The sequence below is a fragment of the Pseudoliparis swirei genome, chromosome 18, assembly GCF_029220125.1.
Source record: "Pseudoliparis swirei isolate HS2019 ecotype Mariana Trench chromosome 18, NWPU_hadal_v1, whole genome shotgun sequence".
NCBI lineage: Eukaryota > Metazoa > Chordata > Actinopteri > Perciformes > Liparidae > Pseudoliparis > Pseudoliparis swirei.
In genome coordinates this window covers 21,148,875-21,173,185 of record NC_079405.1, presented here as the reverse complement: position 1 = coordinate 21,173,185, position 24,311 = coordinate 21,148,875, and the positions used below count along the sequence as shown (strand labels likewise).

Sequence of the window (24,311 nt, the reverse complement as noted above, 5' to 3'; positions counted from 1 at the left end):
CCTTCAGAGATTTTCCACACATGTACCCTTGACTTACGAAGGACCAAACTCTTCAATTCCAATTGTTGTAAACTTTAATGACTTATTTTGCAGTACATTTTTTTGGCAAACCAAAATAGAATCACAAGTGGTGTGTTGAAAACTCCTGCATAGAAATATACACATTGTGTATTGCTGGGTTGATTTATATAGAAAACTAAAATAAATATCCACATGCTCAAAGGATTTATTGTATGTATGTAAACATCCAAAGTTGCATTTAGCTTATTTGACTGCAATCACAGCATTGGATTAAACGTCATAATCAAACTGTAAATGGCTACAAAAAATAATCAATACAAATCTCACAACATCCACTCAAGATTTAAAAAAGTACATTTACGATCTTGCACTTTGTCACAGACTGGTCAAATAAGAAAAAATATTGAAGATATACATTCATAATTAATATGACATGCAGATTGCACTTCCAGCCCTCAGCGAGCTACTATGTGACAAATTCAACCTGTTTCGGTCTGTTTGGTCTGTTTATTGGACAATTCTTGGACCCAGGTAAATTGTCCATTATTGCAGTGATGGCATCCGGTTTTATTTCCCAATCCCTGATGTCGGCTGTTCTCCTGCGCTCGGCTCCCCCTCTTCTGCACTCCGAGCCACTTCGTCTTTTCTCCGCGGCACCTTGTCGTCTCTCGGATCCGCCTCTTCTCTGCTCAGAGCCGCTCCTCCTCCTCCCGGGCCCGTAGTCCGACACGCCTCCCCGCGCACCACAGCGGGCCCCGACACTCGAGTCTCCGGCAGTGGACTGGGGCTTCGCGTCAGCGCCGTGCGCGGGGTTGCGGATGTTGCCCGAGGCCTGCATTCTCTTCAGGTGGCTGTTGGTCCTTGCGGGGCTGCCGGACCTCGGAGCTCGGGACGCACAGCTCCTCTCCGCCGAGTGCACCCGACTCTCGCTGGAGCTCCTCTTGGGGAGCGACGCGGGGCCCCTGCTGCGCTCCGGCGCGGGACTCGGTCTGGACCGGCGGGCGGAGCGGCAGCACTTTGGCGACATGCTGCAGGCGCAGTAGCGGATGCGGCAGAGGGTGCAAGCGCAGCCGGACAGCAGGGCGCAGTGACTGGCCAGAGTGGAGAGGAAGGTGAGGGGGAAGGAACGTTGACACTGCAGGATGCACTTCGGAGCGCTGAGGCGGGACGAGGTGGCGGCAGCGGGCGATTTGTGGCCGCTGGATACGGCGTCCGACGGCGTCCCGCCCTCCTCCTGGACGGTCTGAATCTGGCGCCACTCCAGCTGAAGCATTCTTTCCAGGTATCTTTCCAAAGGGCCCACGGGCTGGGGCCGAGGGGCCCCACGACCCGCTGTGTTGTAGAAGGCAGCCAACTGACCGAGGCTCCAGGAGTTGAAAGGCGGAGGGAGGAAGTCTGGGAAGTCCACACGACCGCGGGCGTGTCCTCTGGCTCCGCGGGCGCAAGACGAGTGGTCCTCGTCCTCGATGAGCTCCGGCCTCAGCTGGAGCTGTGGAGGAAGCCGACCACACGGCGACGCAGGAAGTCTCTCAGACTCGGAGAGGTCGGTGTCACTGTCCCCCTCCTCATGGCCACCCGGGCTCCCTCCCTCTGGGATTTGGGACGCCGTCTCCTGCGTATCAGGACTCGACCGAGGCAGGCGGTGGCAGGGGAAGGCCGGCGTGTGTCTACTCCCTCTCAAACCCCCGTGCTTCTGTTCCCTGAGGCCGCAGTGCCGAGCAGCCGGCCGCACCTTCAGCTCCATGCCGTCCTCTGCGGGGGACGGTGGGCGGGACTTTGGCTCTGAGGTTCCCCGAGCACTAGAGAGAAAAGCTAATTATACAATTTGCTCCCAGGCAGCAGAGAATGGCAAACAGCAATCTTACCTGTGTTGAGATGCCATTTGTTTGGGCGAGGGGGTGTTAGGTTTCTGCTTTCTTCTCTGCTGTAGCTTCTGTGATCACAAACAGACACAGCACACGTTTACATATTGTCACAAATACATTCTTTAAAAAGGTGAGACATGTGTATAGAATGTTAGTTTAAAACCAGGCGGCAACCTCCGGTTCTGAAGAAACCCAATACGTCATGTCTTAAACATGCATTCTCTTTCAGGTCAAGCAGGGGGCGACTCCTCTGGTTTTATAGAAGTACATGAGAAAATGACTACTTTTTACTTGATGCTAAACATGTGTTTCTGGTCTCAATCTATAGCGTCCAGTCTTCTTCAATACAGCATGTAAATGATGGTCCATTTAGATTAAATAGACTGTAAAGCAGAATATGCTTTAGGGCGGAGCTAAAGTGATTGACAAGCAGCGTACGGTTGTCACTCCTCCACAGTCCAAATATGTTCAATTCCGTTCTCTGGTTGCAAAAAGCTGAGATGGCAGTCCACAAAACCAACTACATTTACCTCTTTTACATATAATATATACTACAACATCATCTTTCAAAAGCTCCCCAAACAGCAAATAATCCAGTTCAAGATTCTCCTCATCACACACAAAGCTCTTCAAAACCTTCCCCTTCCATACCTTTCTGACCTCCTTACCCACTCTACTCGGTCCAAGCATCGGACCTGAGGAGACAGGTGGAACTGCCCCTCCCTCTGGAACTCTCTCCCCCAGCACCTCAGACATTCTCCATCACACACCACTTTCAAAACGGAACCTAAAATAATTTATTTTAATCTGTGATGCTTAAGTATGTTTTTGTTTGGATTCTTACTGTCATGTCATCTCTCTTGTTTATATTGTTGTAATCTTTCTATAGTTTGTTTTTTTACCATGTTAAGCGCAATACAAAAACAATATATTTGTAATATATGTATGCATTGTCTACATAATGTAAAGAGACTACACTAGGCAATACACATACAACTTTTAAACACATCATTACAGACCTAAAGGATTAAACTTAAAATTGTTGAAAAAAACATAGCAACTTCTCAGAACTTGAGGCAATATCTTCGAACTAGTTGCTTTGGTCGACCCAAAGTACAAAAGTTCATATTTAATTTATAGTGATTTAAATTCTCTAAAGCAGAGAAACACACATTCGAGCGGCTTTTATTCAGCAAATGTTTGGCCAATAAATGATCGATTATCAAAACGGTTGCCGATTAATTTCTGTGACGAATCGATTCTTCTCGGCTCTAACTCGCGCTTACCTTCTCGCTGTTATTTTCTTGACTCGGCAGTGTGTGCTGCGGCTGCAGAGACTTCCTTTGTGACTGCTGCCTGCCCATTTTGGTGCTTGGAGGGGAAAAAAGAAGAACAGATAATTAAATAATTCAATATTATACACAACCAATGAACCCAATATACGTGTGTTCCGGTATTTGCGGTGCAGACACGACGGTTCTCTCATCGTAATTACACAGGACGGACGAATGCGCGGCGTTTGGAGATCAAAGCGCGAGGCACGAGCGCGGCTAAAGAGGCACGAGAGCATCTCTCTCTCTCTCTCACCGCCCGCTATTAGTGCATAGTAAGAAATGAAGCGCGCGCTACCTGGCCACACTGGGCCTGCTGTTGCTCCACGCCGCCTTCTTCTTCCGCTCCTTGTCCCTGACGGAGACCCGGCTCTCTGGGCATTGTTGTGGTACCCGCTCCTGCAGAATTGTTCCCATCTCAAAGCTCACAGAAGGCGGCTCTAAAAACCAAAAGCTCACATCGAGGTATTTTTTATAATGAAAAACATGTCAGCATGATTGACAATTCAGCTGCCGTCCAGCAGAGGGCAGCGCAGCTCCGTCCTGTGTGACGCGCCACCCGGGACGAGTTAAATAGTCTCGAACAGAGGTGGGCAATTATTTTTCCCAACGTGAGGAAGAGAAAATATTGTGGAGGGCTGGACCAATAGCCTGAACTAATTTATGTATAACATTAATTGTATTTCTTTGTAAAAAACGGTAAATTGCATTGTTTTGACAAGCTGTGACTGGTTAGAGTAAATGTTATGATTATTAAGTAATGCAAAAGTGAGATTGCCTTACAAGAAATGTCATTTATTCAATCAATTATTTAAAGAATGTATTTACCATTTGCTCTAGGGCTGGGCGATATACCGGTTTCAAATTTACGTAATTCTCTAACGCTCTTTAACATGGTTAAACACCACGACAACAGTTTGTAAAACTAATAATTGTACATTTATAAAAAGACACCGCCGAACTGCACGCTGGGTACAGCTCGCCCACTATCACATGACATTTATTGCATCTGTCCACCCTGGAGAGGGATCCTCCTGTTGCTCGCCTGAAGGTTTCTTCCCTTTTTTCCCCTGAAGGTTTTTTTTCCTATTTCTTGGGAGTTTTATCCTGATCCGATGTGAGGTCTTGGGACAGGGATGTCGTATGTTTACAGATTGTAAAGCCCTTTGAGGCACATTTGTAATAAAATAATAAAATGTAAACTAAATGAATTAATCTTTTCTTTAAATTGTTTTTAACTTTAATACAATTTATAATCCACTTTAATTTTGTTGTTGTAATACTCAGTTAATCTTGCACATGTTAAAACATGTGAATAAACCTGGAATGTCGGTTCACATCAACTTCAAAATTGTACCTCATGAACTTTATCAACATGTTAAATGCCCCTTGGGGAGTGCCATGACAGTTTATGTTTGCACAATTCTTTTTGGGCCCCAGAATATCCATTGTTAGACAAAGAATTTCAGGGTCATAGTGATACGTTATAATCATTTGGACACTATCACTGAGATAAAGATGAACTAGTTCAGTGTCAAATTCAAATATATAATTCAATGGAAAAAAATCTAATAATAATTTATATTAATGCAAAGAATATAGAGGCATCTATAGTTATTTCATGTATTTCGAATTTGCTCATTCACTCGCTCACTGGAGACAGTTTCTAACAAAATAGCTAACAGCGTCATGCTTATTTATTGCTCAATCACGTTTGTATTGCTAAATACAAATGTAATCTGGAGAGAAATACGTTTCAGTCAAATGTAACTGCAAATTGTAATTTAGGTCTGGGGGAATGTAATTTTTGTGATACAGGGTTGCAAAATGCAGGACACTGACCTGAGGTAGGGGAAGTGAGGAGGTTTGTGGCCCAACCCCAATGCCCCCCCTAAACCGCTAACTAGGCAATAAACCAACGCTGGGTTTGCATGAACATACATGTTGCCTGCACACACACATGCTGCTCATGTTAACACTGATGGGTTTTATCTAAATTAAACCGCATCATGAAGTTAAACAAAAAGATGTACCAACACAACTGGAAAGAAAAAGGGACACAGTGGGGATGGTGCTTAGCAGTTTTCATTGATAACCAAAAACATTCTCATTAGAAATGCCACATTATTTTCGACTTGTCTGACCTAATGTAAGCCATATTAGAAATGAATGAAATCTGTGAAAACATATTTGTAGCTCAATCACATTGATTACAAAACAACCTCAGAGGTCGCTTCTTAATTTCCATTTGCATAGTTGCCAATACTTTCTACAGCATGAAGACAAATTGAACACGTTAAAGGCACATACAGTATTATCGGTCAGTCGTCACTACTGAGAAACTAGAAGGTCTGAGGTCACTCCATCGAGCACATGACCCGGTCCATACCTCAACATGTCTCCGCTCGGTCAGTGTCCACACATGCCTGTGCCTTATAGGCTGCAGGAAGCTGATACCTCGCCGCCTCTTCCTCCTGTGATTTGACCTAATACTCAATGGTGACTGCCTTCGTCTTCAGGTATTCGTTGAGAGCATCTTGTCCTGTCAGAGTGACAGAGACATTGACTGTAAGCATGGTTATTCATTGCCAAACATTTGAGCACAAATTCTGAAACAGGATGTGGAACTATCTTTTTAAAAAGGCGTTGAGGTTAAAACATCAGCCTTTTACATCTCCCCGTTTCCTTTCTTCAAGATGCCAACAGCAAGGTGAAAGGGAATATGGAGATTTGTTGAAGACAGTTGTTGGAAAATACAGTCGTGTTGCATTGTTATGTATAGCCGGTTAATTAAACACTTTTATATTTCAGATCCCTTGGAACATTTCTGGTAGACAGGAAGTGATCTATCCCAGAAAAGAGTGGAGCTCGGGTCCTTTGTTGGTTTTATTTAATTTCGATACAAAATTAAACTAAGAATGTTAATCAAGACGCATGTGTGCTTAAGGTACTTGGAAGAGTCAAACGTTATATCATTACGTTCGCCAGGAGATTAAGTATTGAGTCACACGTGTGTGTCTGTCCACAGATAATCTCACACACTACTGGACCAATATTTTTTTTGCTTATTTATCACTGTATGCTCACAGACCTCTCCTCGTTTCAGTGACATTTTGAAGAACATATATCTTTTTAACTGTTCTATATCGTTATTGATTGCTGATCGGTAGCAAATCGTTCCTCTCCTTATTTGCATGAGTTGGTAAGGCAAACTATCGCTGAGCAAATGACAAACTGAATGGAGCGCTTCTTCTTCTGTCGACAGGAGGAGAGCTAGTTAGCTGTTAGCAGCCGCTGTTTATGCAGACAGCCACGTGCACAGAATACAGGGCTCTCAAGTTTTGAAGACAGGCAAGCGTGAGATTTCCATCAGCACCCGATACAGCTGACCGTTGCGCGCGCCGGCATCAAGCCGAAAAAAGTTGTTGACGGGGGGGGGGGGGTGCTAGTGACTATTTTTTTGCTCCATCCCAATGCGCGCAGACCGGCGTCGGAGCTCGGCAGCGGAACAATCGATGGGCGTATTGAGCACCCCTGCATTCAAGCATTAAATAGCCGAGAGGTTTTTCAGCGTGAGGAATTCGATGTGTGGCGGGAGTGCGTGAGATAAGACCGAAATGCGTGAGTCTCACGCTCAATGCGTGAGACTTGAGAGCCCTGCAGAATAGCATGAAACAAACATAACGTGTTTATCAGTGAACTTTAGAGATGCTGGCAGACAGATTTTGTAACCTTTAAACGGAGGCATTCTAGATGTTTCCCTGTCACCAGTCTTTATGCTCAGATAGGATAGTCAACGGAGGCTTCTAGCTACACGTTTAGCATGCAGACGGCATCAAACTCTTAATGTTAGCGGCTATCCCAAAATGTTAAACTAGTCCAAGTGTTACTGCGACCCTGGCCTAAATGCTTCATTAATGCCTTCACTGTAACTGCAAATTCTATGACAGTACATCAATAAACAAACGACAGCTGTGCAGCAACATCAACAGTTTTTCTTACCCAAGTCTTTGCCAAAGCCAGACTGTTTGAAGCCTCCGAAAGGCGAGGCCACGTCAGTCTTGTTGTAGGTGTTGACAAAAACCGTGCCGGCGTTGAGCTTTTCACTGACGTACAGAGCTTTGCTGATGTCCCGCGTGAAAACGCCCGACGCCAGGCCGTACTCTGTCGCGTTGGCCCTTCTCAGGACATCATCCACATCACTGGAGGCAGGGAGACAGAGAGGAAAGACGAGATAAGGATTTCACATTCTCACTCCCAACTCGCTAAATACCGCAGCTTGGTCGGTGGCCCTATAAACTCGTTTCGTATGCGTTTTGGATGATGTGTCGGTTTCCTGCCCGTTGTCTTTTCAAATTAAACATCTGTTTGCTATGCTATGTTGACGCAGATGGGAGGCCATTGAAAGCCTGGTGCGTCTAACACTGAAGGGTGCCTCGGTAATTCAATTCAATTCAGTTTATTTGTATAGCCCAATTTCACAAATTACAAATTTGTCTCTGAGTGCTTTACAATCTGTACACATAGACATCCCTGCCCCAAAACCTCGCATCGGACCAGGAAAAACTCCCAAATAACCCTTCAGGGGAGAAAAAAAGGGAAGAAACCTTCAGGAGAGCAACAGGAGGAGGATCCCTCTCGAGGATGGACAGATGCAATAGATGTAATGTGAACAGAAGGACAGATTTAGAGTTTAAATACATTCAATGAATGTGACAGAGTGTATGAATAGTTCATAGTAGGCATATTCCACGATGGAGACCTCCACGATCCATCAGGCAGATGGAGGTAGAGAGGAGGAGTGAGCGGAGTCTCAACAGGACAGTGGCGCAGTCAGGAGCAGGAATTCCACGACCCAGACCTCGATGATCCATCAGGCAGATAGGATCTATGCCGTCTCATAGGGTCCGATGACCCCATGAGACGTGAAGTCAAAAGGACTCCGGGGTATCAGACGCCGAGGACCATTGGCCGAGCGTTGGTATTTAACGACTCAGGAGTAAGAATGAGTTCAATTGTCAACTTTTTTTTAGCTGCAGTAAATATGACAAAATGGGAATACGAGTTAGTAAGTGGTCTTGAATCAGCCTCACCCGCTCTTGAATTTGGAGAGGATCATGACGGGGCCGAACGACTCCTCGATAGCGATGTACATGTGGTCCTGGACATCAGTGAACACCGTGGGCTCGAAGAAAAAACCTGGAAGCAAGATAGAACCGACATGAGAAAAGGATTATGGAATAGGCTGATCTGCATCGTCGGCGTCGCATCAGAGGTGGACCACATGGACCGGTTGATATCCGAGACTCGCTACGTCATCGCGCAGAGTTGCCTCACCTGGCCGCTGCACCTGTTTGCCGCCACACACCAGAGTGGCCCCATCCTTGATGCCGGTCTGACAGTACTCCACCAGTTTGTCCAGGTGAGCTTTGTGGTTCTGAGGGCCGTGGTCAGTGGAGCGGTCCAGCGGATCACCGATCTTCATCTTCTTGATCTCATCAACCTGAGAGAAATGAAACCCACGAAAATAGAGATCTGTACCGTAACTCTCTCATTTCTGTATTGAGCATTTTTTACTGATTTGAAGTAAATGTATTTAAATTCTGTGTCCTCATGCCCTCCAAGCTGCAGTGATGCTGGCTCAGGGGAGCTAGCGGATTGTCTCTCAGATTTGAGAATGGAAATAACCTCTCCAGAATCGATTCATAATGTGACTTGACCAGCAAGGGTATTAGGTCACCCCCTTCCAATTAGCATTTACAGGCAGCCGGAATCTGCTGCAAATTAAATGTAAAAATACTCCGACACCCATATCAGAAATAAACAATGTCTCTGGCTGTGCAGAGAAACATCAGCCAGGGTGAGATCAAAAGACACGTAGGCCTACCACTTTTTTCAGAAACTGGTCATGGATGGTTTCTTCCACAAACAGCCTGCCAGCCGCGATGCAGTTCTCTCCCTTGTTGAAGAACACTGAGCTCATGCCCTGAAACACACGGAGGGTTTTACCTCATTTAAACGTGCGCAGAATGACCAAGGTGCTCCCGCGTATGGACTTACCATGCGCACAGCCTTGTCCATGTCACAGTCAGCGAAGATGATCAGAGGGGATTTCCCTCCCAGCTCCAGAGAAACTTTCTTCACATTGCTGACTGCACAGCTGCAAATGGAGGAGGACGCAGATACGATGAGCGAGGATGTTATGTTTAGTTTGAGAGTTTTATAGAAAAAAGAGCTGCTTTTGACTCTCACCTCTTCATGATGTGTTTTCCAATTTCAGTCGAGCCTGTGAAGGCCAGTTTACGGACGTCAGGGTGGTCGGACATGCGCTGACCCACCAAAGCACCTGGAAGAGAAGAAGGAGGGTTAATAACAACAGTAAAGCTTCATGAGTGAAAAGGTTTGGGGTCGGCTGAGGCTCATGGGGAGTGTAGTTCTCCCGTAACCACAAGGTACCCCCACTCTCCCCATAGTTGCATTTCAAAGTGTCCTTGAGCAATGGCGTTTCTCAATTCAAAGTACACGAGTACAGACTTGTGTTCATTTGGAGTCTGGACTTGGGAGTCTGGTCTTGGGAGTCCAGACTCCAGAGGACAGGAGAACGGGAGGACGGTCTTTTTGCGATTGGAACAGCAGCTGACTTGATGACGTCACCACATCAGCTGTTCTTGCTCCTGGGTTTACTCTAATTATTCACTGTAAATTATTTTTTACAGTCAAATAAACAAAACATCCTAAAATTACATTCCGTGACTCAACAACAGTAGTATTTATAAAAAGTCATCTGTCAGTTGTTTATTTTCTCCTCCGCTACTGTTTCCAGTTGCTGGTGAAATGCATTCTGGGATATCTGCTGGCCAAAGTACACACAAGTCTCCTCTGATGCATCCTCCGGAAAGTGGGAGGATCAAGTCACATCCGGGCATTTTGACCGTGCTTTGCGAGAAGCGAACTTTGAATTGGAACATGTACTCGGGCTGAGACTGATGACGTTTCACGAGGACACAAGTAGAGGAAAGTACGCACAAGTACACATATTGAGAAACGCCGCAAGACATTGAACCCCCAGTTGCTCTCCAGACACTTCACTGCAGCCCACTGCTCCTTAATAACTAAGGATAGGTCAAATGCAAACAAGTAAAATAAATGTGTACATTTCTTTTCTGGTGTTTTTCAAAATGGGCCCTATTCTTTCAGGATATGCTCAGAACTTTAAGTAATGAGTCGATGTTCTCGGTTCATCTCTTTTACTGGGCAGAATATGGGGTGAGCTAACACAACCTTTGTGCTCTCTTGACATCTATAACCTTCATGAACCTCTGCCCACTCCTGTCAAGCCACTACATACACGACATATCCGTGCTATAAGTAAAAGACGCACTCTCCTACTCACATCCTTGACCTAACTGGCAACCACTTGTTGTGAAGTGAATGCAATGGAGTGGGGGAGGGGGAGTGCGAACAACTGGTGGCTTCACTTTAACACAACGGCCTTTGTAGACTCGGAGGATGCGATGAGCGGAGATGTTACATTTAAAATACTTTTGTTTTTGATGTTACGATGTCAGCCATATTGCCCAGAGAATAGTTGTGCTGTTGCTCCTGTCTTTTACTTTCCTCAAAAGTAGAGAAAAAGCACAACAGCTGTTGTGTTGTTTTGTCATGTTCTTCTTCATGTGGAACGATGAGACAAAAATAATCCTCCTTGACGGTGTCTGTTCCTACCTGATCCAGGCAGAATGTTAATCACTCCTTTGGGCAATCCCGCCCTCGCCGCCAACTCTGCAAACTTTAGCGCGGTCAGTGGAGTCACCTAGGGACAAAATATATATATATATATATATGTGGCAGCTGTCCCAATCTGGCCTCGGCTGCTGGCTGGTTGACAATCAGTCAGCTGCTCTGACCGATTGGCAATCAGTCAGCAGCCGATGCTGCTCGTATAAAAGGGCAACAGAGCTGGAGGTAGGGAGAAGAGTGAGCAGACGCGTCGGCGTGCGGTCTGCTCTATGTTGTGTGTTTTGTGAAATAAAAGGATGTTATCCAACGGAACCTCGCGGCTGTCTGGCTATCCTTGGTGCTTGGGGGGGAAACCCACGGGTGACGGCCAGAAACCCATCACAATATATATATTTAAGTATCAGACACTCGCGAGTGGGGGACAAGATGCTTTGCTTTTCAGGTCAAAATGAATTTATGACCAAATACCTGCAAAACGAAAATAACATGCCCACCAGCCTAAGCAGTTAATTAAATCTACTGCGGTCAACTCAGCCGTCACTCGGATCTCCGTGGTCAAATCCACCGACACTTTTTTCACAAATTCACGGTAAAAATGTAGGACTTTTACTTTGAAAAATCTCCTAATTGCGACAGTAAATATGTTTAATTGCCAGGCTTCGGGAAGTCAGGGATGTCCTGAACACATCTGCATTAGTTGTTGCCTGGGACAAATAAAGCACCTCAGTTCAAATCTGAGCGTGCAAAGATAAGACGTGGCAAACATCACATCTGGTTAACAACATCATGTTAGTATTTAGCTCAAAGCACTCCTGGGCCTACGTGGAGCCTAGCTGTGAGCATGGCTGCAGATTCTACTTGACATCAAGCACCGAGTGGTCGGAGGCTGACCTGAGCGGGTTTGAGGACCATGGTGTTTCCAGCTGCCAGGCAGGCCGCCGTCTTCCACGCCAGCATCATCAGCGGGTAGTTCCAGGGAATAATGATGGCGCACACTCTGAGGGGAACGAAAGGGAAGAAAACCACTGGGATGACTCGGTGATTGAAGGCAACACCTTCAGGTGGCTTCCGATTACCGTTTTACAGCAAACCGGTAGTACCACTACAATTTTAAATTAATGAGGGGTAAAAGTGGGATTTAGCAGGTGGGGGTTGTATGGTGTGACTATGGGGGGAAGTAGATATGCTTCCATTTTGATCAAACATCTTAACTTAGTTAGAGGAGGGGTGGGGGGGGGGGGGTAGATGGGGTTCCAAAATGAATAATATGGGAGCACTTTGGAACCACCATTACTCTCATAGAGTCCCGCGTTTTCTTTCCCACTTTAAGTCTATTTTAGTCACAATTAGTGCAGTGTCATCTGTATGGACAGCTGTGTCAATCACACAGATATCCTGCTGTACCTAGTGTGTTTTGGACTTAACCAAATCTGAATTGATTGATCGATGGCACGAGGCTCAACATCACTTTCATTTACTCTTTAAATGGAAGGTGCCACATCGCTGTGGCCCAATTTAACCCCTGAATGTTAATCATCTTCTACCTGCTCAAGATATGCGTGTCAAAATCCACTCTCTCACCCTATTGGCTCCTTCTTGGTGAAGGTGAGGTTACGATTGGGCCTGGCCTGGTTGATGGGAATGGTGCTGCCCTGTGAAAATAGGTCATTAATATCATATTGCTGACCGGTCATGCATGACGGTCATTTTGTAGTTTTAGGAGTTCAAAGTAAGTCTGATCTCATTCCACGAGTGACACTGAAAGCAGAGGTCTTACTTGGATCTTGTCACACCAGCCAGCGAAGTAGCGGAAGGTCTGGATGGACATGCCCACGTGAGTCTTCAGGGCCAGAGTGTAAACGGCCCCAGAGTCAATGGTTTCGATGGTGGCCAGCTCCTCCTGGTGTTCCTCCATCAGGTCAGCCAGCCTGTGGGTGGCGAGGGGGGGGGACATCATTTACTAAATGAACATCATGGTGTATTGAAGAAGACTTGAACCTGGAGATTGAAACCATGAACTCATGTTTACAATGTTTACTGAGGGTATAACTCAGGTGAGTAGAGTAATTGTCTCATATAAAATCAGAGGAGTCGCCCCCTGATGGACAGTAAAGATAATGCACTTTCCGCCTTTTGCTAGCTAGCAGACTTTACTTTCATGCGTTGCTCCATTTCTTGGACATTTTCTCTAACTGGCACTTTATTTTGATTGAAAACCCCTGCCTTAAAGAGTCATGTTGGATTTTTAAAAAAGCACTGACTTGTAGATGAGTCGACCTCTGTCTCTGGGGTTCATTCTGCCCCACTCTCCTTCTTCGAAGGCCTCTTTGGCAGCAGCCACTGCCTTGTCCACGTCACTTATCTGGGCCAGGGACACGTCACAAATGGCCTGCAGGACAGACGAACGCGGGATGTGAAGTCACAAACTCGTACAATTTTAAATCTGCTGATGAAAACTTAAAAATCGTGACCAATTCTGTAAAACCTGCATTACATAAAAAGTTGTAGCACTTAATATTGTTCTAACGAGCGCTAGCATCTAACAATACTTCATCCGCTAATACCTGTAACCTAGGAACCTATAAACAGCTGCAGCCAACATCAGAATCAAAAAAAATATTATTTAAGCCTTGAAAATACAAATTAATTGTTTAATATAAGCAACCATTTTGGGATGTAATGTGCTCTAGATAGTACTAAAATAAATATTAACGGCTTCATTACTGTGCCATCTGTGGGGTTGATGGTCTTGTATGTCTTCCCGCCCTCTGCGTCGACAAACTCTCCATTAATGAACAGCTGGTGAGGCATCTTTATGGTCATGTTGTTGGTGTTCTTCTCCACCTAAGGGGTTAAACAGTGCACAAGAAAGTAAACGCGTGGTCTTTGCAAGGGCCCATCGGGAACGAGCACAATCCGGGAACAGCCGCTCACATAGTCCACGATCAGTTCTTCCTCGTCGTCCTCCGCTCGCAGTTTCCTCACGCACATCTGGATGAAATCCTGGAAGGTGCAGTTCATGTAAACGTCCTCGTTCTGCAGCTGGCAGCTACCAGCCCGCAGTTTCACCTCCTCCACGAGCCTGGAGGAGAAGGAAACTGTATTTATCTGGGTTTCTTGGTACGGTGAAATGACCCTGAACAAATTGTATATATATATTAGAATATGGCCTCTACTGCATTGCCCTGGAATTCTTAGTGCTAAATTGTTTCCTACAAAGTGCCACATTTTCAACTAAATGCTAATGTCAGCATGCTCACAATGATAATGCGAAAACGCTGATATGCAATATTGATACGTCTTTAAAAAAAATACAGAACGTGATATATTAGTCGGATTTTCAATCAAAAAAATAAACAAAACTGTATTATTATAAACTGTTTGTATGATTGGACAGAGGAGAAAAAAAGAATACAAGGTTTAAAGAAAACAAAGAAACTAAATATGAATATATATTTTTGAAAGAAACAGAGATTTTGGAGGTAATCTATGACCCACTATGTGCTACCAGCATGGTTGAAATCAGGACGCAACCCAGAGGATCAGGATGTTTGGTGCATCACATTAGAGGAAGTGTTACAGAGGACTGTTTGATATGTTTTTAATAGCATAGGGCATGCTTTAACTAATCGGTATGAGAGGTGTGGGTGGGAGGGTGGGAACTCTTGAAGTGAATCACAATGACGTCACCACCAACAGGCCACATAGTGGGAACGTGACGGCTGAGAGAAAGAGAATCAAAGACAGACTTTTTAACTAGGATGAGTGAATTGGCTGGTCCTAGGTTACATTTAGCAATTACAAATTAAGTCGCAGATTCCCATAGTTCTATAATCCACCTGTCGGCGTCATTACCTGACCACGTCCATGGAAGCAGCACCGGACTTGAAGAAATCCGTGGAGTCTTCAATGTGACTGACGTTACTCAGAATGCTCTGCCACACTTCCTGTGAGGAAACATCGTCGAGGGTCAGAGTTGGAAATCTTTTAAGTGGACAAAAACATATATATTTAAAAAAAACTGCCCTACCCTCATCTGGTCAGCGAAGGTCCTCTCCTCCTCCGTGAGCTCCACGGCAGCACTGCTCCCAGAGCGGAAGTACTGCGCCGCAGCGATCATCTTCCCATCCTCAAACTGAAGGTTCTTCACCAACAGCTGCAGTGGGGCAGAGAGCATGGCACCTCGAGATAAGCTTTGTATTCGATGTATAACAACCTTATTTTCATTAGCATCGGTCTATTTCAGAGTTAATGGAAATTATTTAACCATTTCAGTGTGCTGACATTTCTTTAAAAGTTCATTTTAAGGACCTGCTGTAAATGCGTAACTGCCGGTTCATCTGTAAACTGATTTGTACCCTAAATGTAGGTTCTAAATGTCGGACAACCTAAAAATAAATAAATAGAATATAAATAATAATAATCTTTATTTATATAGCACATTCCATATAGATTATGTAGCTCAAAGTGCTGTACGTTTAAAAAATAAAACTACGGGAAAAAATAAATTAAAGTGGGAGGAAGAAAGCATGCATTTTACATGTTACATTTGAAGTGCAATTAAGGAAATGTAAACATTTCCCAGAAAAAATTACAGAACATTTATATAATAATAATTAATCAACTAAAGACGGTTTAAAATGCAGTATTCTAACGGGAATGACATTAATGACGTTGGACTGAAAATAGGTACTTTTTAGTCATTTTGTGAATATTTCCCACCAAATTTCACATTGCGATGTTTATCTCAAGAAAAAAAATAATCTAATATGGTCCACCCCTTTGTGCAGGTTTTTACCAAGAAACAGATAATACTGGTTCTGCAGTATCAGGTCCCGGTCACAGAGCAGAGATATGCAAACACCTCACCCTACGTGTGTTTACTTTGGATTGAACAAACCAAACAGTGAGTCAGTTTCCCACCAGGTTCCTAAAGTAAAAGTCAGGATTTACTTCACGGAATCATCACAATACACTAAAGTAATGTGAGTAACGCGCCCCTACGGATAAAAGCTGCCATAATCTTCATAGAAGAAGAGGACAAACATCGTCGTTGACTTACCGTCTTGCCGTCGTTGCCAAACAGCACCAGGCCTGCCTTGGTGACAATGCCAGGGAGGCTGGCTCCGGGGATCTCCAGGGGCTGACCGCTAGCCGCGGGGCCGTTATCCACCAGAGTGGAGCCGTAGAAAGTCAATTTCTACAGGAAGAGAGACACTGGTGAGGACAAGGTCTAATACAACTCAACACTGCTACTCGCATTAGAAATGCATGCATGTGCTATGTTTCCCCTAGGTTTATGGCCCATTTCTCAAAATAAAAATAGTTGCAGATAAAAATGTGATTCCTCTCTTCTTAACTGACTTCTGTGATAAAAAAAAAAAAGGAAAATAAAAATGTTGTATGTTCAGATTACATTCCCTACCATTTTTGTTAAAATAAATCAGACATTCAATATATTTCTTGATGATTAAAGCCTAGAAAATATCTAGAATTTAGAGGTTTATAGGTAATTCATATAGTAGGACTATGATCGGTTTATTCAAAAAAGGATAATAAGCTTTCTTTGCAGTTTGTGTGCACAAAAATAATGTTCTTATTTTCTTATCAGTCAGTTTTCAATCACAGCAGCTTTAAAGGTGTTTTACTAGATGACAAAGATAATACTTCCATAAGTAAAATAAAATTCCAAAATAGTTTGTTGTTTCTGATGCTGCGTTACCTGTCCATCAACCTCTGCCCAGGCACCAGGCACTTTGTCGTTTCCTCGGATCCAGTTGTGCAGAACCTCAGCAGACTGGTTCCAGTCAATCTGCCAACAGTCAGAGGAATCCGCCACTAAGTCTTAACATGTAATATACAACAGAAATTAAAGCACCGGAGTGTTTTACTTTGAAAACCATTCATCGGATCACATTGAAGACTTGAAACTAGAGATTGAGCCCATGAACTCATGTTTACTTTTGACTCCTTCTCAACCTTTCTGCTGCATTTGACTCAGTGAACCACTATATCGTTATTTCCTCCCTCCAGGACCTGGGTATCTCAGGCTGTGTGCTCTCCCTTTTCTCATCCTACATCAATGACTGCCCTTGGAGAGAAGTAAAGTCATTTTCTCCGAAACTTCTTTATTAACCAGGTGTCGCCCCCTGATGGTCATTAGAAAGAATGCTAGTTTAAGGCCTCTGCATTAGCTGGATGTCATAGTATATTACCTTAGCATTGTCTTTCTTTTGAATGCACTCGTATGTGGCTCCCTCTAGTGGCTGGATGATTCTCGGGGCTTTCCCTTCTGCGATCAGCCTCACTGCATCCACCTGGAACCAAAACAATGGCAGTTCATGTTATTGCTATCTTTATGGACTTTACATCCTGCTGTTTGTTATCATGGGGGAGTGGGCAAGGGAGCACCCACAATGCCTTTCCCCATGACCACTCACTGTGCCTTTGACCCCCTCTGGGAAGAGAAATCTCTTGTAGATTGTGTTGACGGTATCATCGCATTCAACATCACACTCCCTCTGCAGCAGGATTGGTCCGGTGTCCAGTCCATCATCAGCCCAGAATACTGTGAACCCGCCCTTTTTGTCACCATGGATCAGCGTCCTGCGGGTCAGAGACCGCATTTAAAAGACCTTGGCCTGCTACCCCTATACGCAGACCCCGACCTAATGACGTCACGTGACTCACCAGTTGATTGCTGAGGCCCCCCTGTGCAGAGGCAGCAGGGAGGGGTGGTAGATGATGGAGCCGTGCTTGGGCCGGTCAATGACCTCCATGGGGATGAACTGGGAGCAGAAGGGCAGGACGTTGAGCTCGGCGCCAGTGGCCTCGTACTGAGCCACCACCTCTGGGATGGCCTGGCCCTTCACACGCCAGCGGGGGAACTTGAAGACGGCGACGCCATCCTTCTCCGCCTCAGTTGCTGTGGGGAAAAAAAGAACAATGACACTCTCAAAATTGTGCCATGCTCATTTTTATTTGGAACAATCTACCTCCATCTGAAAACACAAGAAGCTCATGCTGACCAGTGTTCATCTATCCATCCATCTATTATACTTTACAGGGTCGCGAGAAACTGCAGCCAATCCCAGCTGATGTTTGGTGGGGTACAACCCGGACAAGCCACAGGGCGGACATATTGGACCTTTCCCACTGGACAAAAAAAACCTACCCTGGACCTACAGCTACGATTGGCAGTGATGGAAACATAATCGCCCCGTTTCCGACGTGATGTTGTGAAATGTGATAGATAATATATAAAAATACACAGGGATATGGCAAATTATTAAAATCTATCTGTGTCCAAAACAAGCTCATAATAAGTGCTCAGTTGAAAGCCACTAGACTCCAGTGAGACAGTAATTTGACCTTGCTGACAATCAAAACACATTTTATTCTAACTCAATCATAAACGTTATGATCACCTGTAACAATTATGTCACAGTGAGCTGTCCATTCCTTAAACGCAACAGACGTAATGACCGTGGGTCTTGTTTACCTTCTATTACTAGCAGCGTTTTTCTAACGGTTGCTGAGCTTGAGCAGCCGTGTATGACTACGGTCCCACCGGAAAACTCCTGCCTTAAAAGCTCATTTTTGGAAGCATTTTGCTTCTTCTTCTTTGGAGTGAATCACAAAATAAATTGAAACTTTTTTCCCCCCAAATATTATATCTACACTAAATTCCTTATTTGTGAATCACATCAACTTTTTATGTTGCGTGATCAAGAGCATGATGCATTCTATGTTTTTATCACGCGGATGCTGCTACAGCCCCTAATGTATTTATTTTCTTTTTGGTTTTCTTTGCAATGCTTGGAAAGGTTTTCCTCCAGTCAAAAGATAATGGAAGTAAATTCATCAGTTAAAAAAAACCCACTCATTTCAAGTATGCAGTGTTTTAAAAATATCAGTCATAATGAGAACAAATTAGAATCAGAATCAGAATCCGTTCATTGCCAGGAATGTTTACACAAACGAGGATTTTTTTTGGCGAAAGGTGCAACATTTGACATGACAAACAACAATCAACGCGACAGCAACAGTGCAAAGTGTGTATTAACTTAAGTATAAGATAAGATAAAGATAAATAAAGATAAACAAATAAGATAAAGATAAACAAAGATAAACAAATAACGTTAAAGTGTTTAGGTGTGTGTTTCAAGAGACATGTGTGTTTAAGTTAAAGTGTATGTTACATGTGACGTGTGTTTAAGTTAAAAGTGCATGTTAAAGTGACATGTGTGTGGAGGAGGCCTCCAGGAGGGAAGAAGAAGAAGGAGGAGAAGGAAGAGGAAGGAGGGGGAAGAAGTAGGAGAGAGGAAGGAGGAAGAAGAGGAGGTCAGTATGTACGTCCCTAGTAGGCAATGCATTTTGAAAAATGTGTATATTTGTTGAAATTCCCTTTACAACCAGACAACAATCAATACATCATGCTTGGAAATGATTGGGCAGGCACGATAGTTCTCACCCAGTGGATCAGCCTTGCCATCCTTGTCAGGGATGGTGAAGACTCCGACGATGGTGTGGCCGTCCTTCCTCAGCTGCTTGTAAACCTCCTGGCCGAACAGACTCTGTCCTATCACTGCAATCTTCATCCTCACGCCTCACTGTGTTCTAAAAGAGGCAGCAACACACCATATGTTTGGATGTAGTACACGGAATCAGAGTAAATGAATTATGTCACATATGAGAAGAAAATACATGTAATATCACAAGTGATGGCTTGTTGGACTACGGTTCACTTCCTGCATATTATTTGTCATACTCTGACGTTTTTTGTAACTGAAATTAATGAATTTGTTCAAATCTTTCTTCGCCACTAATAGCTCCAAGAGGCCATTAAAGGTACTCAATTCAAAATTCAGAGTGTGTCTATGGCGACAGCCGAGCTTGTGCCTAGCAGCTAACAGCGCCAACAGTACAAAAAATAGCAGCAGCGTTGACAAAGCCAACGATGTTAACCTGAGGGGGAACCAGCAGGTGGGTGCTACACTTCCGTGTTGACGACCTTGTCAGCGATAGGCGATTAGCTAGCCAGTGGGATTCACTTGCACTATCGGCTAAAGAACACAGAGAAGATTAGATTATAATACACACAGGAGGAAAGTGACTTCCTTCTCTTCTCAGGAAGATATTAGTTCACTATGCCTCAACTGATAGTTTTTTGCTGCTTCATTAATCAGGCTGCAACCTCCATTTCTGACGAGTCAAGCCAATGAGGAGGTGTCTTAAACATGCATTCTCTCGGCGGTCATTAGCCGTCATTCCTCCACAGTCCAAATATGTTCACTGGTTGCAAAAAGTCAAGATGACGACGGCCAAAAAGGCAGAACTTGAGCCTTCAAAGCAGCAAACCAATGGGTGATGTTATGATGACTATGTCCACTTCTTATGTATAGTCTCTGAGATTAATGCTCTGAATTTAAAATCAAGCACCTTTAACTTCATTTGGTCCACACTGATGTCCTTACCTTCTGTCCAGTTTGTGTAAGTGCAGGCATTATATCATGATCATGATGAATGTGTGACTATAGGTCCAAAGGGCAAACTAATGAGCTAATACGGTGGTTTCATGATATGACTTGCAAGAAACATATATATATATATATATATACATACACACAAACACACACGCATACTGTATATAAATAACTGTATATACTTAGCATAACAACTATATATATCACTACCAAGCAACTATTTCTAAAACTTAGAATACCATACAATGCCATTTAATGTATTTTTCATTTACAATCTAAACTAGAATGGGCACTCGGTAGAGCGCATACCTTCGCATATCACAAGATTGGGCATTGAATTATGAACATGTTGGCATTAGTTGCATGCCAATTGGATAAAAATTGACCGTGCTATGGTAAAGAAGATTTTGACCTATCCTTGACCTTGACCTTTGACCCGATTGATCCCAAAATATAATCTAATGGTCCCCGGATAATAACCAATCATACCACCAAATTTCATGCGATTCAAGAAGCTGTTGACCTTTTCATGACCTTGAGCTTGACCTTTGACCCGATCATCCCAAAATCTAATCAAATGGTCCCCGGATAATAACCAATCATCCCACCAAATTTCATGCGATTCGGTTTAAAACTTTTTTTGCTATGCGAATGACACGCATACAAATAAATAAATAAATAAATACACGGCGATCAAAACATAACCTTCCGCATTTTCAATGCTAAGGTAATAAATCCAAAAGTTCACAGTAATCATTTGTCTTGACTGTTTTCCAGTTTGTTGACGCGAACAGAGAGGGGGCGAGACCGGCTGTCCAGCTAACCAATTAAATTCGCGGAGGAGTTGAAGTGACGTGCCAACCCAGTGGAACGGTCAATAATCACACCAGGCAGAACATTAAACTCTAACCCAAAACAAACCTTCATATTAATAATTAATCTGTGTCCTCACCACACATGATCAAGTATATTGCAGCCATAGCGTGGACTTTAATATCCTCAACAGGTGCTGCATACACCAACAGTCTCATATTGCAAATACAAACAATCCTTGTGCGTCTCTGATTAAGCAATGAGGTCAATCAGCAGTCTGCACTCTCATTTAGAAGTCCTCGTGGAACGAATCATAAAAGATTTGAAAAAGATTAAAGTTTATGTGCACTTACCCTCCCGCCTGCAGACCCGGAGCTCCTCTGCTTGCCTGGAAAGAGTGATCTGACAGGGAGCAGCGCCTTTAATTCCACCCACCAGCCACACGGGCGGCACATTGCGTAACATGCCAATGAAGCACAGGGATTGGACGGGCCGGGCCGTGAGGCTGCAGGGGGCGGCCTATCGGCTGCTAATGTATTTGAGCAGCCCAATCACACTGGGCATCTTGATCAATCATACAAGAACAGTGCAATGTGGACCAGTATGTGTTTGTTTTGCATTGTGCTATGTTCATTATTAATATATATTCTCACAAGGAGAAATGTCTATGTGATAATACATATTTCATTTGTAAATGTTCGATGATAACATGGATATATTAAACAATAATTTCATTTATTTAGTTATTAGAACAGGGACCGTACACATCAATCAACTCAGGGATAAATGTTTCAGTCTTAGCTAAGACTAAATTTCAAGCGTATAGTCCCTGTGGCTAGATAATAAAAGCCATCACTAAGGGAGAAAATGGTTATCACAAAAACATCATAGAAAGCAAATAAACATACAGGTTACGATCAAATAGAGGCCTCAAAATAAAATCATAAAAAAACATCATAAAAAGCAATAAACATACACACAACCACTGAGGAGGGTGTCACGATTCATGCTCACACATCTAATTGCTAAAAATCAGGCCGTGTTTAAAAGAGTGATATGTTGTCCTAGTGCGTATAAGCAGAGGCAGGGCATTCCAGAAGTGCCCTGCTTTTACTGATAATGCAGACTGGCTAAAGGAACTTTTCCTAAATGGGATGACACAGTCACCTTTCTCGACAGATCTAGTTTGTCTACTACTCTGCATGTTTTGTTTGATAAATTCACCAAGTGGGTGAGAAGCCATATCATTAAGAACTTAAAAAACAAGATTCAAGATGTTTTATTTGTCACATACACACACAGGGTGTGCAGTGAAATGAAAGTGGCAATGCTCAGCAGGAATGTGCAAGGGCAACAAGTACACACTATTTACAATAAAAAAACAACACAATATTTACAGTAAGTGTGTGTGTGTGTGTGTGTGTGTGTGTGTGTGTGTGTGTGTGTGTGTGTGCCTAAGAGGGGCAGTTGTGTGGGTCTATGTGGGGGTCCTGGTGAGGTCGGAGTTCACAATCCTGATGGCCTGAGGAAAGAAACTCCGTCTCAGTCTCTCTGTTCTTGCAGCGTGACTACGGAGGCGCCTGCCTGACCGCAGCAGCTGAAACAGTCTGTTGTTGGGGTGGTGAGGATCCTTCATGATCCTGCCGGCTCTGGTTCTGCACCTCCTGGTGTACAAGTCCTGCAGGGTGGGGAGTGTAGATCCAGTAGTGCGTTCAGTCGAAGGCACTACTCTCTGAAACCTTCCTGTCCTGAGCGGAGCAGTTGCCAAACCAGGCTGTGATGCTTCCTGTCAGGACGCTCTCTACAGCTCCAGAGTAGAAGGACTGAAGGATCCTCTAGGAAACTTTAAATTTCCTCAGCTGCCTGAGGTGGTAGAGGCGCTGCCTTGCCTTTCTCACCAGAGTGTCTGTGTTCGTTGACCATGTCAGATCCTCGGTGATGTGGACTCCCAGGTATTTATACCCGCTCACCCTCTCCACAGTAGTCCCGTTAATCCCCAGTGGTGAGTACGTCCTCTGTTGTTGTACCCTCCTAAAGTCCACAATCAGCTCCTTAGTTTTGGTGACATTCATGATGAGGCTGTTGTCCTGGCACCAGAGTGACAGATCAGCAACTTCCTCCAGGTAGGCCTTCTCGTCGTTGTCGGAGATCAGGCCCACCACCACTGTGTCATCCGCAAACTTGATGATGGTGTTGGAGCTGAACCTGGCCACACAGTCATGTGTGTACAGGGAGTACAGTAGCGGGCTGAGGACGCAACCCTGGGGGGATCCTGTGTTCAGGGTGAGGGATTTGGAGGTGTGTCTGCCCACCCTGACCACCTGTGGCCTGGCGGTCAGGAAGTCCAGGATCCAGGCACACAGGGGGGTGTTCAGTCCCAGCTCAATCAGCTTGCCGGCCAGTCTGGAGGGGACTATGGTGTTGAAAGCTGAACTATAATCAATGAACAGCAGTCTCACATAGCCCCCCCTCTGGCTGTCCAGATGAGAGAGTGTGGTGTGCAGTACCTGGGAGACAGCATCATCTGTGGATCTGTTTGGGCGATAAGCAAACTGCAGCGGGTCCATGGAGGAAGGGATGAAGGCGGAGATGTAGTCCTTTATCAGCCTCTCAAAGCATTTCATGACCACCGAGGTGAGGGCCACCGGTCGGTAGTCATTCATACATGCTGGAGAAGCATTCTTGGGCACAGGGACAATAGTGGATCTCTTGAAGCAGGCGGGGACTTGACATATATTGGAGTATTTAGTGAGGTTATCCCAGCTCAGTGTTTAGTTAGGATTGCACAGTGGCGATAACTCCTGGGCTTTTTATCAAGTATTAAGAGCCTGCTTATAAAGGATTTGAATTGATTTGTGCTGCTGGCTTGAGCCCAGCTGGTTAGTCAATAAATCAAATATGGGATGATAATTGGATTAAAGTGCAGTTTTGCAGCATCTATGGTTAGATTATTTATTATGTACTTGAAATTAAATAAATGAAATCTGACAACCTTTGCCACGTTTTTCCCCTGCTTCTTAAAAGAAAGGTTTGAATCGAGGTAGATACCTAGGTAT

At 44.3% G+C, this 24,311-nt stretch overlaps 2 protein-coding genes across 2 annotated transcripts; both read right to left on the bottom strand.

Annotated features, from left to right (window-relative positions):
• Positions 1-51: 51 nt before the first annotated feature.
• Positions 52-5,681, bottom strand: fam217bb (family with sequence similarity 217 member Bb). The gene is made up of 5 exons (XM_056437330.1): positions 5,607-5,681; positions 3,516-3,616; positions 3,173-3,257; positions 1,887-1,954; positions 52-1,820 (listed from the first exon to the last, which is right to left on the bottom strand). Exons 3-5 carry the CDS (start codon positions 3,248-3,250, stop codon positions 488-490), a joined length of 1,479 nt encoding a protein of 492 aa, XP_056293305.1. The 5' UTR covers positions 3,251-3,257; positions 3,516-3,616; positions 5,607-5,681; the 3' UTR covers positions 52-487.
• aldh1l1 (aldehyde dehydrogenase 1 family, member L1) lies at positions 5,285-21,662 on the bottom strand. Its single transcript, XM_056437329.1, has 23 exons — positions 21,609-21,662; positions 19,431-19,576; positions 17,648-17,882; positions 17,398-17,563; positions 17,173-17,274; positions 16,680-16,769; positions 16,020-16,157; positions 14,988-15,113; positions 14,813-14,904; positions 13,892-14,039; positions 13,682-13,801; positions 13,219-13,346; positions 12,735-12,885; positions 12,539-12,609; positions 11,849-11,954; positions 10,943-11,030; positions 9,470-9,563; positions 9,278-9,377; positions 9,105-9,203; positions 8,555-8,720; positions 8,311-8,416; positions 7,220-7,419; positions 5,285-5,759 (listed from the first exon to the last, which is right to left on the bottom strand). Exons 2-23 carry the CDS (start codon positions 19,555-19,557, stop codon positions 5,704-5,706), a joined length of 2,709 nt encoding a protein of 902 aa, XP_056293304.1. The 5' UTR covers positions 19,558-19,576; positions 21,609-21,662; the 3' UTR covers positions 5,285-5,703.
• Positions 21,663-24,311: the final 2,649 nt, after the last annotated feature.